Source organism: Haliaeetus leucocephalus, unplaced genomic scaffold (genome assembly GCF_000737465.1).
Source record: "Haliaeetus leucocephalus isolate CR32 unplaced genomic scaffold, Haliaeetus_leucocephalus-4.0 Scaffold866, whole genome shotgun sequence".
In the NCBI taxonomy this organism is placed as follows: Eukaryota; Metazoa; Chordata; class Aves; order Accipitriformes; family Accipitridae; genus Haliaeetus; species Haliaeetus leucocephalus.
Genome location: NW_010973302.1, coordinates 2,941,917 through 2,958,036, shown reverse-complemented (window position 1 = coordinate 2,958,036; position 16,120 = coordinate 2,941,917). Strand labels below are relative to the sequence as shown.

General features: G+C 41.0%; 1 protein-coding gene across 1 annotated transcript in view; it reads right to left on the bottom strand.

Moving 5' to 3' along the window:
• DCC (DCC netrin 1 receptor) overlaps positions 1 to 16,120 on the bottom strand; it is a 570,508-nt gene that overhangs the window by 349,647 nt on the left and 204,741 nt on the right. Inside the window, exon 2 of the mRNA XM_010583034.1 lies at positions 6,106 to 6,426. Coding sequence (XP_010581336.1) covers positions 6,106 to 6,426 — 321 coding nt within the window. The remainder of the gene's footprint in view (positions 1 to 6,105; positions 6,427 to 16,120) is intronic.

Sequence of the window (16,120 nt, the reverse complement as noted above, 5' to 3'; positions counted from 1 at the left end):
ACAAAGGAACATTAAGTAGTGATAGCATAGAACAAGCACTCGGAAATCATCCGTTCCATTAAGCAAAAAGACTATTAAGCACTATAGGTCATCAAGTGAAGTAAAAAGCAGTCCCACAGGCATATATTATTATGGCATGTAACAAAAAGCAGAGAAAAAAAATCTGAACTGGGTAGCTAGTCCTTAAACACTGGACTTAACCAATTCCTGATAGAGTCCCAAGAGGTGCCCTATGCACCAGTACACACGGTGTGTGCTGTATGTATTCATATAAAATACAAATATAAAAAGGCATGTTAGAAAAACCTGTTGACCAGCAGTTCACAAGCATCCATCTATTTTGCCAAATTCACTGTCAAGGGGTGATACTTGTATTCTAAGTTCTCCAGCTATCATGTCTGTTCTACAGAGTTATTAAGACTTGCCTTTTTTTTTATTTTGCCATTTATGAAGAAAACCAATTTTTGGAGCTCCAAAATGAGTTTGGGAAGCATGTGGAGTTTGTTTTAGATTTGTTCACTACTTTTATTATGGTTTATAAATTCACATTACTCTAAAATCTCCCGTGATTAGGAATCAAAAAAAGGTAGAATAAAAAAAATAAGTCAATATTGGCTAATTTTAGTCATTATAAATCAAGTTATACCTCCCAAATGATTCATTTCTGAAAGCAATTTTTTTTTCCTTTATAAAAAAAGAAAGTGACTGTCATAGATCCAGGGAATGAAATATGCACCACTTCAGACCATGTCTTGTTTACTCTGTCCAATACAGTATTTCCTAAATTTTAGTATAGCAGTTTTCCTGCATTTATCTCTTAAAAGTGATACCTCCTTGGGTTGCTCTGAATGATTCATTTTCATCCTGAGTTCATTAAAATCCCAAAATACTGCTAGGCAATAGTATCTAATATTATAGTTCATAATTTCTTCACTGTTCTGCATGCACTGAAATAGATCTTTTAGAATTATCAGTGGATTTAGAATATTTGAAAAAATAATTTAGGAAAACAATGAAGCTGTAACACTAAGTGAAGATTAAAATGTCTTCACACCTGCAAGATTTTAACCTTGGGTTCAACAGCTATCCTAGCAACTAGTCTTCTGGTACTTGAAGTCTAGCAGTGCTGCCAGAGATGCAGCGATACTGCACAAGGTGCAATCAAGAAATACAGGGCTGTAATTCTGAAGTCCAGTTACCTTGTCTCTTTGCAATCTGCTGGTGTTCTGTCTAGACAAGTGCACCGCAAAGTTTTGATTCTTACCAGCACAATTATAAAATGCTCTCTGGATTATTTTTTAATTTTTCTAATACTGACGAAGCAACCTGATACAACACTGTGGCATGAGCAGCAGTCTCCCGTTCAAAGCTGAGAGACACACTGGTGTCAAATGCCATTTAAAACTATTTTTAAATCATTTAAAGCTCTTGAAGAAATAAGTTGTTGCTTGGCTGACAGGTTTATGGGAGCATATGGGCTGACTTACAGCTGAAGGAGAAAAGTGACAAATGTTTTTTATTTGTTACATGGCACTTGCTCAACGCATACAGTTTAGTCCCAGAATAAACGTGGTCACAACAGTGGTTTGAAAATTCCCCTCTTTCTTCCCTGGATATTAACCTTCACAACAACCAGAAAGTTCCTTCCACAGTAAAAGAGAAGTCTAGTGAGACTGTACATAAGGTACCATCTTGTGACACCTGCCATAACTCTGCATTAAAACTTTTTCACAAAATTAAGCCTTTCAGGATCTCAAAGGGCAACACTAGCCAGCTGCACTTTTCCACTGACTTCATCAGATAGGAAATATCTTCAACTTCTTTGACAAGCATGTCTTAACTATTCTTCTAGGTGGTGATTTGTGGTGCTTTGGGTTTTTCCCCCTCCATCCTCCAAAATAACCTCTGATTTCAGCCAGGACTTAATCAGTGGCAATATACCCATGCAAGGAATTAAGTGCTTAAGGAAGACAAATTTATTGAAGAAAAAAACCTAAAAGGCACTTATATGTCCAAATGCTACACTCATGACTCAAGAATTTACTGACACACAGCGCACGTTGACAATTGATAGAGCATTCAGGTGAACTATATGGATATACACTGTTCCTATAGTCTTCAGACATCTGCTACTGGTGATTACCAAAGCTAGGGCATTGGTCTAAATGGATCTATGGGTGGGATGTAACTTATCCATTGTCTGGTTGGTTGTTTGGAGTTGGTTTGTTTTGGATTTTTGGTGTGGGTTTTTTGGTTTTGGGTTGGGTTTTTTTTTGGGGGTGGGGGGTGTTTGTTTTTAAGAAAAACTAAAGTAGTTTTCAGTATTTCAGTTTTCTAGTTGTAAATCATCACAACCACACAAAAAAATTCCTCTCTTAGCACGTCAAAGAGTTTGTCTTCACCAAGGAGCTGGATATTGAAGTGCAGGAATTTCCCTATAAAGCGACCTTGGATTCCACTTCCTATCATCTTCTGAAAGGCCAACATTTCAGATTAACAGTAAAGCCAGAACCTTTGAAGGACTGATCCTGCAACAGTCTATAGAGACATAAGACAAGGTAGTGTGGTTTCTATCTGAAATCCTACCGATTACTAGAAATACCAATAATCAGTAGTCTGTTAAATTGGGAGTTTTAGTAAGATGCTGGAGAAGGAAGTAGCTCTTAGTTTCTCTCCAATGCTCTCATTTTCATTTCAGCCAGGAACACTTTTACAGCTGGAGCACGTCGGGGCCGTAAGGACCCTGGAGAAGTTCTTAGAAACAGTGTATTTTCCCATACATGGCAGGCTTCATGCATAAAATTCTCGACTGATTAAAAACGGTTTTCATTTGCTACATTTTCTTTATTGAAAGCACTTTAAGCCATGAAAGTATAAGGGGAAGGGCTCTAAAAGGGCAATATACTTTCAGTACCCCTGAGCAGTCTGTTCCACGCAGAGTTGACTGTTACCTTTTAGCGGTGACTGCTTTATTGACTGTTAATGCTTTAAAAAGTGTGGTGAAATCACGTTCAGAGTCTTTACTGCGAGAAAGATATATACCCCTTATGCATACCAGTGGTTTGGCAATTGTAACCTCCAAAGACATAAATGTTGATGTATTCTATGTTGCCAAACAGCACAGTAAGTACTTAAAATGCTGTGAACAGACCTACAGTTTAAAAGTGACACTACCCAAGATTAGATTGTAATTCAGTGAATGAATCTCTTCCTAAAACCTGCCTGAAATATTAAAGCTCATGATCCTTCCTTTAGAATCTTGCAAGAATGAAATCTTGCACAGAAATGGGAGACTAAGTGAAACAAGGATATGTATCGTTGACATGAACACAATCTTCCACTCATCAGGACAGTGCAATCACACATACCACCATCATCTCCTTTGGACGAGAGCATCAGGCTGTCCACAAAAAAGTCTATTTAGCAGCGATACCTTGTACATTGTATACAAGGGATCAGAAAGATTCCGGTTTTAAGTGTTATAATACTAAACATAGCTCTATCCTATCCCAATCCTCATCTCTGTAAAAGGAGGCTTTTCTGAACATAGGAAGTTTATTTGCTTTGCCAAGCAATGATTAACGCGACATACTGGAGTGCGAGACCTTCATTTCTCCTCTTGCCCTCTCTCCCTTACTCCGTCATGTTTCCATCTGCCAGTGCCTTAAGTCAATGATGTTCTGCCAACATTGCACAGTGACTCCCTCAAAAAAAAAAATCCCAAAACCAAAAAAATAAAATCCCAAAACCAAAAAAATAAAACCCACCACAAAAATTCTGCTCGCTTGGCATTACATGTCCTTCAGAGAGCAAAATACCACTTCTGCTTGAAGAACTTTTTCACACAATGAGGAAAAAAAACCCAAAAAACACCAAAAATCAGAATCACCAAGGTCAGAAGGGCTCTACAGAGACCATCTAAGTCCAGTGCCCTGCAGAAAGCAGGGGCAGCTACCAGCAGGTTGGGCTGGTTTGTGTGCAACTGGGACTTGCGTATCTCCAAGATGCAGACTCCACAGCATGCCTGGGCAACCCTTCTCACTGTGTGATCACCCTTATAGGAAACACACTTATGTTTAAATAAATATCCAGTTCTTCCATTTGTGCACACTGCCTCTTGTCCTTTTCACTGTCTTTCCAGTTACGAAATCTTCATCAGTTCTTGCAGTTGCAGCCAAATTCTTCTTGAACAGCGTAACCCCTCCACCCCAAACTTGCCACCATCACTGCAGGGATACGAGATCAGGACCTGTCACGCAAAGCACAGTTCTTCCTATGAAAAGCTCAAAATTAGAGTTGGGCACAGCACAACAGCGAGCACTCACATATGTGCATTCACTTAAAAAGAATAATGGGAGTGATTTTATTAGTTAGCAGTTGCCAACAACCAAGATCAAGGCCAAATAACAACTTGAACTGGCAAAAAGCCCTACTTGGCAAAGCATGGCTCTGCAGGCTGCCTCCGAGGGTGACTTGATAACAGAATGAACAATTTCTTTACATCTGTGGGGCTCTCCATCACTTTGGGTAGGAATCACAGCACAGGGGTACGTACACTGCTGAGGGTGTGAGGTTAAATGACCAGAGATTCAGACAGAAAAGTGGTGGGAAAGAGATAGATTAGGAAAAAGACAAGACTCTTATGACCTGTTTTAAATCAGGTACCATGAGAAAACACCTTTTCTAACTGGTAGAGAAGGGTTTGGAGGAGAAGTGATCTTTGGTTTAAGGGACCTTAAAACTGGAAAAGGCACCGAGGGACTTTGGAGAGTCCAGCTGAGAAGACAGCTGCCTGGACTCCCTCCCAGTATAACCAGTGAGAGTTAGGAAGACACAGGATGGCAAAGAGTTGTAGAGCACCTGAACTGAACCGAACTTCAGTTTTGTTCTACATCCCCATGTTGTTCAAAATGCAGCAGGACAGCAAGACTAGGTAGTTCATAAACTAGATGCCCAGAGACCTGGAAAAAAAAAAGTGCATCTCCCTGACAGGCTGCGTGAGCACAGCCAGGTAACACTGAAAGCTTCAGCACAACCTGCCTTTTAACTTTTCCTTAACATAAACACAAGCTGCTCCTTCACATAACCAACACGCCTCAAAAAACTCATAGCTCACCTGTGCACTAAAGACCATAAGTGTCAATCCTCTCCCCAGCACAGAAGAGTATTTTATCCTCTTTTCCCAAGGTTACCAAGTTAGCACCTGTGGATGGCTGCTCAGCCCTTGCCAAGGCAAGGCAACCAGGGCATTCTTTAACAGGTTTAAGTCACAGCGATCAGCAATACACAGTAGCTCCATCCACACAAAGGGCAGAAACAAAAAGCATCCCCTTAGAACTGGCAAAATTCTTTAATAATGATCACAAACAAAATTATTCTGAACTTTAGCACATTCCAGTTGGTATCAGTTACTAAGCGGTTTTGGGTTCCTTTGTAGCTTTTATTTGAAGGATTTCCAAACATCTTTCTCCCCAATAATTAGATGATTGAGGACTCACTACATCCTTCCACAGACCGACGAAGAGGCAGAAGACCCCTTTAAAACTTCAGACAAACACCTTTCACAAAGGTATTTGTAAAATCAATGGGAAGCCGTAAGTGTTTTCAGATGCCTGGTAACAAACTTGTGTAGGTATAAGGCAGAAGGAACACAAGTGCTTTAAAGGAAATACAAAAAGGCTGCCAATTCCAGTAAGCTGCATAATGAATTCTTTTCTATGAAAAAGTTCCTAAACCATAAAATTTGTACATTCAGTGCCCTACAGAAGTTCGGCATTTTTTTTTGTGATCTTCAATTCATCAGAAAAGCAGTTAATTTCCAACTTCAGAGGTTTCATCTATTTTGAAGACAATAAATATGCAGCAGATAACTCAAAGCAACAAAGAAGTGATTAGACATATTTAAACAAGAATAATACCTTGTCAGAAATAAATTACTGTCGCAGAAGTGTCATATATAGCTTTACTTCTTTTGAAGAGGGAAAAAAAGAAAACCCACAGCACTTGAAGTGCTTTTATGTACATTTTTTTCTTTTTTTTTTTAAAAAGCAGCTGCTCACAAAGACTATTTCCAGCAATCCAAATGGTAGGAATATTTCTCCCTACCTGCTACCATGACCTTAGCTGTCCGACTGATGATAGCTCCAATGCCTTCTAGAGATGCTTCACACTGGTAGACACCTTCGTCTGGCTTGTGGTGCCTGGAGTGGACTATGTTTTGTATCAAGAGTGATCCATTGGCCAGCTGCTGCCGCCTTTCATCTACTGCCAGGTTTAAGAAGACTGCATCTTTCTTCCATTTAATAACTGGGGCTCCTTGGTCTGATTCTGCCATGCAGTTCAACAGCACATTGCTTCCACGCATGGTGACAGCATCTGATGGCTCAGTCAAGAACCTCAACGATGTAAAAGTCTTAATCTGTGACCCTGAAACAGCAAAACCATAAAAAAGGAGTAAATATTGGTTATACGTTTCTATGGAGGAAGAAATATACCATATTAGATACAGAAACTCAATATAAGGAGGTAGCATACAAGCCCCAGAGGCACCATAGATATGGCTGGCAAACATTGTAAGAGATTAAGCTATGTTTCTCTGCAAATTGTTAACATGCACAAAAAAAACCCCAAGCATAAATTATACTTTTGTCCCATCGCTACGAAAACAATATTTGTAGATAAACAGATCCTTTGTATGTAAAACATGGAGATGAAGCAAAGCTAAAAATCTGTATAACTATATACACCTGAGTCAGAGGTTAGCATAAAACCACCATACCCCTCAAGGTTTATTTGGAGAATTTAATTGCTTACAGGACCTACTCTGGCCACATGTACTGGGATGCATTTTAGTGTGACAAGCACAAGAACAACACTGGGCCTCGCTTTGTTTGCTGTTAGCAAACAAGTGGGAGGAAAGCATGCAAGACTGCAGTCTGACCATCTATCAGAAACAGTGCCAAAACCTTAAGCCTGGTAGATCATCTTCCACCTCACCAGAACAACGGTTCTCCTCACTACCAACTAGTCCAGCCACTGCTCCCCAGTACTGAGCAAGAGAAACACCATGCGAGCATGTCCTTTGTGTGGAGAAGAGGCAGGGGAGGTGCTGAGAATGCCAACCCTACAAGCTGCACACCATCCCTGCCACAGCACTGAAGACCTGAGATTTCCACCATCTGCAAGAACGCAGAGGCTAATGTCTTATGCATCACTTTGGTAATGAGACGCCAATCCACTTTGTGTAGTTAGGAGATAAAACAGACCGTAAAGGCAGAGAGATGCTCTCAGAGCAGAGCTACAATGAGGTCTGCTAAAGAGTAGAGAAGTCATTAAAATGCTTTAGAACATGTGGATGCAGTTACACCAAAGGGCACGACTCGATAACCTAACATGGTCCTTTTTCTCTACTGCATCAAGCATTTCCTAATAATTTATAAACAGGCAAAGCACATACAACTTGTATTTTTAGACAACAGAGCCTCCCCAAGTCTCAGTGACTATACTTGAATGAGAAAGTGTCAGAGTAGTTTCCACTATATCATAATAAAATCAAAGTCTGCCACATCACGGGCTTGCCTATCCCACCCTGCCCAGGGGCAGCACCTCTGAGTGCTTCCAGGTTTAGCCGTAGCCCTCTGGCTCCCAGACAGACAGGTTGCTCCCCAACCTCCACCAAACTCCACACCAGCGATAGTGCTATTGTTCTGTGCTCCAGTGTACGGAGAATGGAGTTTTGAAATAGTTGCATGTGAATGCAAAACTAGCTTTTATTTTTTTCCCCCTTCATCATCAAATGAGTCCTTTTACCTCATTAGAGCAAATGAAAACAAACTTACATGATAAAAAGATTCAAAAACCTTTTAGTCCTAAGAAAATGATTAATTATTTCTATTTTCTCTCTCAAACCAAAGTTTTCTATGACTATATGTATAATAACGCATAAACAGCTACTTGGCATTTTCTTTATAGAAATAAATTTTATTGTCAGGTACTTAGTTCCACCCGTACGCTAACTGAAGTAACTAGGTACCAAATTTTCCTTCAAAGCGTATAAACAAAAAAGTTGTGGCTCCAAAACATTAATACAATGTAGCAAAGGAGAAAGCAAGAGCTGGGAGACTCAACTTGAAGAGTATTTCAGACACAAAAACAATAGCACCGTAAGACCTCAGAATAAAATATATTGTCTAATACCATCAAGAAGAGTAGCCAAATCCTGATTTGTTTTTCATCTGTCTTAATGCTCTGATCTCAGTTACTGCAGGAAGCGCATCAGAATTAGGACTAAAAGCTGCATGTTGGCACAGGGTACTTCTGCCCGAGAACATGGGTAGTGTTATAGAGGTATATTTAAAATGCATGAGAGAGTAGTTATTTTAAAAACACATGTTCTTTTCCCCTCTCCCAAAAGCAACTATGTTCTGTTTGTAAATGACAGCTTCTTATTGGACATTTATTTATGTCACCAACACCTATAACAGTTTAACACAGCTGTTTATGACAGCATGTTAATGATTTTATGTGGCTATTATCACAAGTAAATAATCCACTTCTGCAGGAGAAATGGGGTTATGACAGCTTCCAGTGCAGCAAATGCAGAAGTTACAGAAGTTAAACAAAGATTAACTTTCTTTTCATGCAATTACCCTTGCAGTTCAGTTGCAATTTCAGCTATTCACATCCTTTGCAAAAGGCATATTTAACTTAAATTGCTTTACTACAAGGAACCTAACAGCTTGAATAACCTGAAAAGCTTTCTGAATGTGAGGAAAATTCAAATCTTCTTGAAAATGTTATTCCTGAAGACAGAAGTCATGGTGACACCTTAAAAACAGAAGGAAATGACCATTTATTTTCAGAAGACATTACCTGGAAGGATAAGAATCTAATGGCCACGTTTTTGTAGTATGTAGGCGCTGAAGGAGAAAGGTAGAGAAGTATTTGAAAATCCCATTAGTACCTATTTGCATATTTGAACTATTAGCTTAGTTTGGAAAGCCCAGCAACAATGTTACATCTGAAGTCAGGGCAGCCTGGAGAGCTTTCCCAGTAAGGTGTCATCTTATTGCACCCTTGACTTGCACAAATTTTTTCCCTAATTTCTGCCTCAAGCAGCAAACACTAAACCCGATTCCTCTAGACCAGGTTATAAGAAGGAATACACTACACCTAATACAGAGGCCTATTTCAGCACCTAAAAATAAAAATAATCAAGTAATTTCACAATACAACCCAGGATGAAGAAACTCAGCCTTTATCAAATTAAGGGAGAGACAAATCCCAGACTTGATCAGACCAGACCACAACACGCCTCCACACCTTCCTTCTATATGTGTAAAACTAAGGACTGTCACCTGAAGAAACGAGAGATCCACACATCAAATTAAGAAAAGGTTTAAACTTTGCCTGCAACGAGAAACCAAACTCTGCTAGCACAGCTCATGAAATGCACATTGAACATGCTCTAACCAGGCTGATGGCAATTTCTGCTGTAGAGGACAAACAGCCACAAGATACAGCCCAATTTCTAGGAGCCTACTTCAACACAGTTTGCCTCAAAAAAAATGCTTGCTTACCATTTCTTATTATCGGGGGGTTCTTTGCAAGGGGATGCAATTTCTTTGTGAAGATTTCTGTATTCACTGTGTAGTCCCTAAGGACAGTGCATACTTATGTGTGTACATATATACACACACTCTGAAACAAAACTGAGCCTATGAAAATTCTTAAGACATTGTGGAAAACACAAGTAAGCACAATTTCTCCAGCAACTTTTCTTAACAGTACATTTACTTTGAGGCCCAAGTCAGAGTTCAGAAGCATTTCCCTGGACCCCTGTTCTCCTATATAGTATCTATCCTGTTTAAAATGTCAGCATTTAAGTAGACGCTCAAGCCTACGCCAAACACCACCCACGCTACTGCTACCCCAGGGTAAGCCAGCTGAGGAAATGGGGCAGAACAGCCCATACATATGCTGGTCCTATAGATCCTTTGGGTCCCTACTGCCTAAAATCCCCTTGCTTTAAGAACAAGACCGAAACAAAGCTCCAGCTTATGGAGGTCTTTCCTCCCAAGGCACTCACGGCACTGCGCTGCTTCTTCCCATATTCTCCAAGAGCAGGAGTGCTACCTCCAAAACTCAGTGCCTCCACCTCTGCGTGGTGGAAATCCAGGGTGAAACCCCCAGTAGCTGCAACCAAGGAGGCAGGAGCAGCCTTTCCGTCTCCAGCCTGAATATCAGGCTTGAAAAGCAGAGCTTAGACAGACAGCCCTCTCTCCAGCTACCTATTGCACAGCTTTTTAACAGCTGGAAATACGGAGGTGATGAAAAAGTTCTTTAATATCTCTCCTAGTCCTTGGGCAACTTCTTTGCCATTGTGCATTACAGTAAGCGTCTCATAGCTGAAACGGCTGCAACTGTAAGCTGCTTTGCCATTTTCATAAGCAGGGTAAGGGACTTATTTTAAAACAGAGATGCTAAACCTACAATTTAATCCTTATTGCAATAGCTCAACTGAAATGGAAGGCAAGGAGAGAAGGAAAAAATAAGGCAGCCAGGGAGGAGAAGAGATGAAGAGCTCTTCTAAAACTTGCCATAAAATTTGCCCGTGTTTTCTTTTTCCAAGTTTTGCTCTTGGGGGAGTGGGGGGTCTTCCTTTATCTGGCATTTTTGCTAATGCCTTTAATTTTTCACCTGCACTTACTTGCAATCCCTTAGAGCTCCAAGATATTGAACAACTGAAAAAGGCCGCGGCAATTAACAGTCACCAAGTTGTAGAGAATGCACTTGTTCACATTTACAGAGCCCTGGTTTGATGTTCCCCAGTCTGGTTTGCAAAACCCAACCTACACCCATAGCAGTTAACACTTTCTTATAACACGCGCCACAGCGAGGACTTCCCTGCCTTCCCTGGGACCTGCTTCCACACTCTTTGCCTCTCAGAGGCTTTAAAAGTCAGAACAAGAGAGGGAAGTGCTGTTACAGCTACTTCATCTGTTGCAGTAAATACATCCACCTTTTGCGTGCACGCTCACACAGCTGTCATTTGAGGTCCCACACTCTCCTATTTGGAGCGAACAAAGGAAATTAAGAGTTTTGCGAACCTGAGGCTGCTGAAACCGATGGGTCCAGGGCACCTTAGCGCTTCCTTTTCCCTCCAACTACAGCGCGCACAGAAAAACTACAAACACAAATTTATGAGATCTATGGCTTAACTACAAACTTGAATGGAAGCATTGTAAAGATTAAATACCTCCTACACAAAGCTACCGTGTCAGCTATTCCGAGCACATCTGTGTCATCAAACAAGCCCGTAGCGCTGCTTGGAGATCTGAAGCTCCGAGGTCAAGGAGAGGGCCCTTGGCAATAGCCCACACATCCTTTACCCAAACAAAGGAGAAGAAAACTTGAAGCTAAAAGACCCCATCCTTGGTCCCTTGCTGCTTTAGCAACCGAGGCATTACCCTATGTGATAATCCACTTTGTGATACAGGAATAAAACTAATGGGCTTCTCACCCTGACAGGTAGCATCAGAGTAGCTTCAAGGTTATCATTCTCCAGGCCGCAGAAGAAATTAACATTTAAAAGATGATCTCTGATGTGCTGCTTAATCAGTCCCTTGCTTTGAATCCTCCACTTTCTGTTCCAGCTTTGTGAAATGTAATCTTCCAGGGTGGGTTTTTTTCCTTCATGTTCTGCATCAGTTGCTTCCATTATAGAGAGGGAAGAGATGTCACAGTTGCAAAAGCGTTTGACCAGGCCACCCCTGGAGCTTTCTTCTTTTTCAAATAAACATTAAGAAATAAGACTTTTGCACACAGACCATTTGAAATCTGTGAATACAGAAACACCCCCCAGTCTAACTGAAATTTGGTAGCGGAGCACCGTAGCTGAACTAAGTCTATTACAATGAAGTGTATTTATGGACACTCAGAGTATACATTTTCTCAGAGGATTTCCCCCCCCTCCCTTCATCTACAGAGCCTGCATAAATTAGCTTAATGGCCAGGCTAATAAGCATTTATTTACATGCCTAGGTAATGCAGAATATATAGCAAAACTTGATACAGTTTTATCTGTTTCCACAAAATACGCTAATATGAAGCTTAATATATATTAAAAGGAGAACTCCTGTTTTAATGTTTTTATCATAACTTATGATGCGCCTTCTGGGGTGCTGAATATTTCATCTCAGCTCTATGAAATTTTTAAAATCTAGCCTCGTGCCTGCATTTGATGTTCAAATGTGGAAATAAAAATTCCTGCTCCAAGAAACATACAATGAAACACACAAGCATGTGGTACATGGAAGCATTGTTCAATTTTCATATAGAAGTGAACATATACTTTTTATCAGGACTTTATCACGATGTTCCAAAATCACTGAATTTTTAAATGGTGCTATCACAGGATTTTAAACTGTACTAAAAGTGCTTGCAAAAAAATTCCATTATAACTCCTCCATATTCAATGAATCATTAGGAACACATAGCGACTGGCTGTCTGATTTTTACTTTAAAGCTTTAGCGTGATAAAAATAAGGGGGTTTTAGGTAATTTATTACTAAGGGTAGTGCCTCCACACCACAGTACCCCACTGCTTATATCCAGAGTGCTCAAAACCTCAGTTACAAAGAACTTTCGCTGGGTGCCATTGATGAGCAATACCCAGAAAAAGGGCCACTGAGCAGATCCAGCATCATTTCTGTCCCACATTCAAGCCGTCCCTCTAGTGTAAAATCACAGTCACATAGAAAGAGTAAATGAACCCCTTATCAAACCGAACAAGCTGAGTTTCGTGTGTAGTTCTGCTTGCCAAAGAAAGAATGAATGACCCCATGCAACAGATGGGTTTGTCACATCACCTTACACACTCGGTGCTCAGATTTAGTCAGGCTGCAGATGTTAAATGAACTCTGATGGGATAAGAGAGATGAGAGCACACACACACGCAGATGCTTCTTCCTGCTACCCCTCTGACTATTGAGGTCTCTAAAAGCACTGTTTATTGATTGGACCCATTTGACTCCTTTCCCAGCAAAGATATTTGGGATAGCCCACTAATTCGGAGAACAGCTCTGTGGCTGACCCACGCTGATCTCTGGCCACGGTGCAGCGGAAGGGGCACTCCTTCCCTTCCTCCAGCCCCAGCAATACGCTCCTGGGGCTTCCCTCGCTTTGGCTCCAGCAAACAGAAAAACGCAAGAGCCAGCTTGACCTGCCGACCCTCAAAAGAAAACCACTCTTCTCAGATCAGATTCCTTGTAACTGAACCATAAAACAAGGCAGAGGGCAAGAGCTCAACTATTTGGAAGACAAGGGCTGGGGAAGAAAAAAGAGACCAAGACTTCTGGCAGCTGCCTGCTGTTAAGCTGCTTTGGGCAGAGACAATACATTGGCCAGACTATATAAAACTATTTGAACAAGTACCTACACACACCCACGATTTGCTTGCTTCGCTCATGCACTCAGTGAAACTCAGTCTGTGGCAGCCGCTGGAAGAGGCAGAGCTCAGGTCCTCCGAGCCAAGATCAGATGATGTCAGGCGTAGGTGGGCTTGCCTTAAAACAGTATGAGTGATTCTCACTGCCTAAATTTGGCCAAATCAGTTTGAGGAACAAAATCCAGTCTCCCCAACCAACAAGCCCTGCGATATGCACTGCTTCTGCAAGCTTATAAATCAATTTAAGTCCCAAGTTCATGGGAACAAATTCAGAAGATCCAGTTACCCCTGGAACGAAATGAGAGAATCATTTTGCTTCCTGCACAGCACAAAGGATGGGGGGCACAAGGGTATTTGGCTCCATTAAAAAATACCACTAGTATTGGAAGAGGACTGAGACTTGCTCAACGCAGCAGGATACAGCACCATTTCTTCTGGTCCAAAGCTTTCCAGAACTTCAGGCAGAAGCCACTGCAGACCTCACTGTCCATGGGAAACCCAGACAGAGCCTGGTGTTTTCTTACACTGGAGAAGGCAGCGAATTGGATTTTCATTTTGAGCACTCAGAGAAGACTACTGAACAGTTAATTGCACTGACTTGGCAGTGCAAACTTTTCCTACATGCTTTTGTTTCAAATGCTTTAGTTACATTATCAAAAAATCATATTATTTGCTGGGTTTCCCCCCTTTTCCTCAAGATAACCAGTATCTGCACCTGCCAATTTGCACACAGGAGTTCCACAGAGAAAAGAGATCAGGCACTGTACCTATAGACAGAAGCACAGTGTTGTTGGTACTTTCCACATTTCCTATCCATTAGATTTAATGTACTTTTCAAGATTAAGGAAATGTAAAAGCATAGCCAACATGCAAATTCCTGGAGAATAGCAATGTTTTAAGGTGCCTAAAAGCGGTATTACCAACCAGGATCTTATCACAATTTTGAACAACCCCGTTAAGTTTTCAAACAGCCCTCAGCAGAAGACTCCGGCAGAGAAGAGGCTGCGTTAAGGTCGTTTCCCCAACGTACGTCACAACACCAGCGTGTTGCCGGTTTCAATGTTCTCCCCAGCAGATGCCTTCTGTCTTTCTGACAATGAAAGAAATTACTCTCACAACTGTTAAACACGCATCCAAGACATACCAGATTTCAGGTTTGCCTATCAGAAACGGTCTGTTTTCTGAAGTAGTGCATTTGAGGAGTCAGTGAAGCATGGCCCTATAGAACAGGGCTGAAAAGTCAACTAACTCCATCCTGACAGCTACAGTATGTCAAAAGCTGTCTACAAACACCCCCTCTCGTGTCTCAGAGGCCTACAGTGCAACCTTCTCACTAAGTTATGAAAGAGATATTCCTACACTGAAGCTTCAAAGCTCCAGTGTTCTGCCAGTGTTTCAGTCTGCTGCATCCCATAAAAGATTTCACAGTCCAGACCAGCAGAAGAAAATGCAGAAGAGACACCCAAGTAGTGCCTGGCTACAGATATGGAACTAAAAGCAAAGAGAAGTGAATTTGGGGTAACTGTAGAGACAGAAAACAAACCAAAATAAAATCACTTAAATTATCAGATTATGTTATTATTAGATTAAATCACCTAGATAAAAAAATGCATGGGGATGGAATGAGGACAGAGCAGTAAGCAACACCAAGCAAAAGAAGGAAGAGAAAATCCCCCAGATCAGTGGTGAAGGAACAGTCAAGAAGCAGGGAGAAAGAAAGAAAAGGGGAGGGGAAAAAAAAAAAAATCAATCCAGCACTGAATCCAAGCCAAGCAGAAAAGGGCTGAAAGGGGAGAGTCGAGTGGAATATAAACAAGAAAAGGCCCATAGATCTGGCCAGATGCAGGTTTTTACCAGTCATTGTGGAAAAAGCCAGACTGCAAGAAGGAGACATGAGCCAACAGAATAGACATTCATGCTTTAGATGAAAGGGCAAAGGAGGGCAATAGCTGGAGAGGGCAAGGACATGGCAATGTATGTAAAGGAGAAAGAAGTCAGGTGAGCAAAAGAATAAAGAGGAAGATGAAAAGATAATGAAGAGCAAGAAATACCAAGTTAAAACATCAAAAGAACACATCAGTTGCTGAAAAAGGAAATCCCTTGGAAGAGCTTTAAGCTAGAGACAGGCAGAAGGAGCAAAACCAAAGCCAGTATTTCCACAGTCTGATTTTTTTGAGATGGTGATGCATTTAGGGAAAAGAGCAGAGGAAGAAGTAAGAGTGAGGGGGAAGGGGGGGGGGGGGAACCAAGCTCCATGACTAAGAACTCTGTGCTGAATTTAAGTGCATTATAGCTCAGAACGGCCTATAGCATAAATAGTGCTGCTCAAACACACATGGCAGAGCTCAGAATAAAACCACTTCTCGGGAAGACAAAACATTTAGACAGGGGGTTTTTTGTTTTCATATTTGTTCATTTCTTAAATGCATTCCTCCTTCCTTGCAGGCCATTTAGTAATGCAATAAATTAATTTGTACTTTAGAGTGAACTCCTTAATCCTTTTTGTTCTCTCCCCTCCCCATCAAATGCATACTACTGAATTTGCATGCATTAGCATAATGAAACATTAATTACATAGCATTTTAGATAGGACAAGCATAGAGCTTCAATCAATCTCAATAACTCACATCAAGAAGGTGAAAACCACTGCCCAAGCTTATCAGGACAACATAA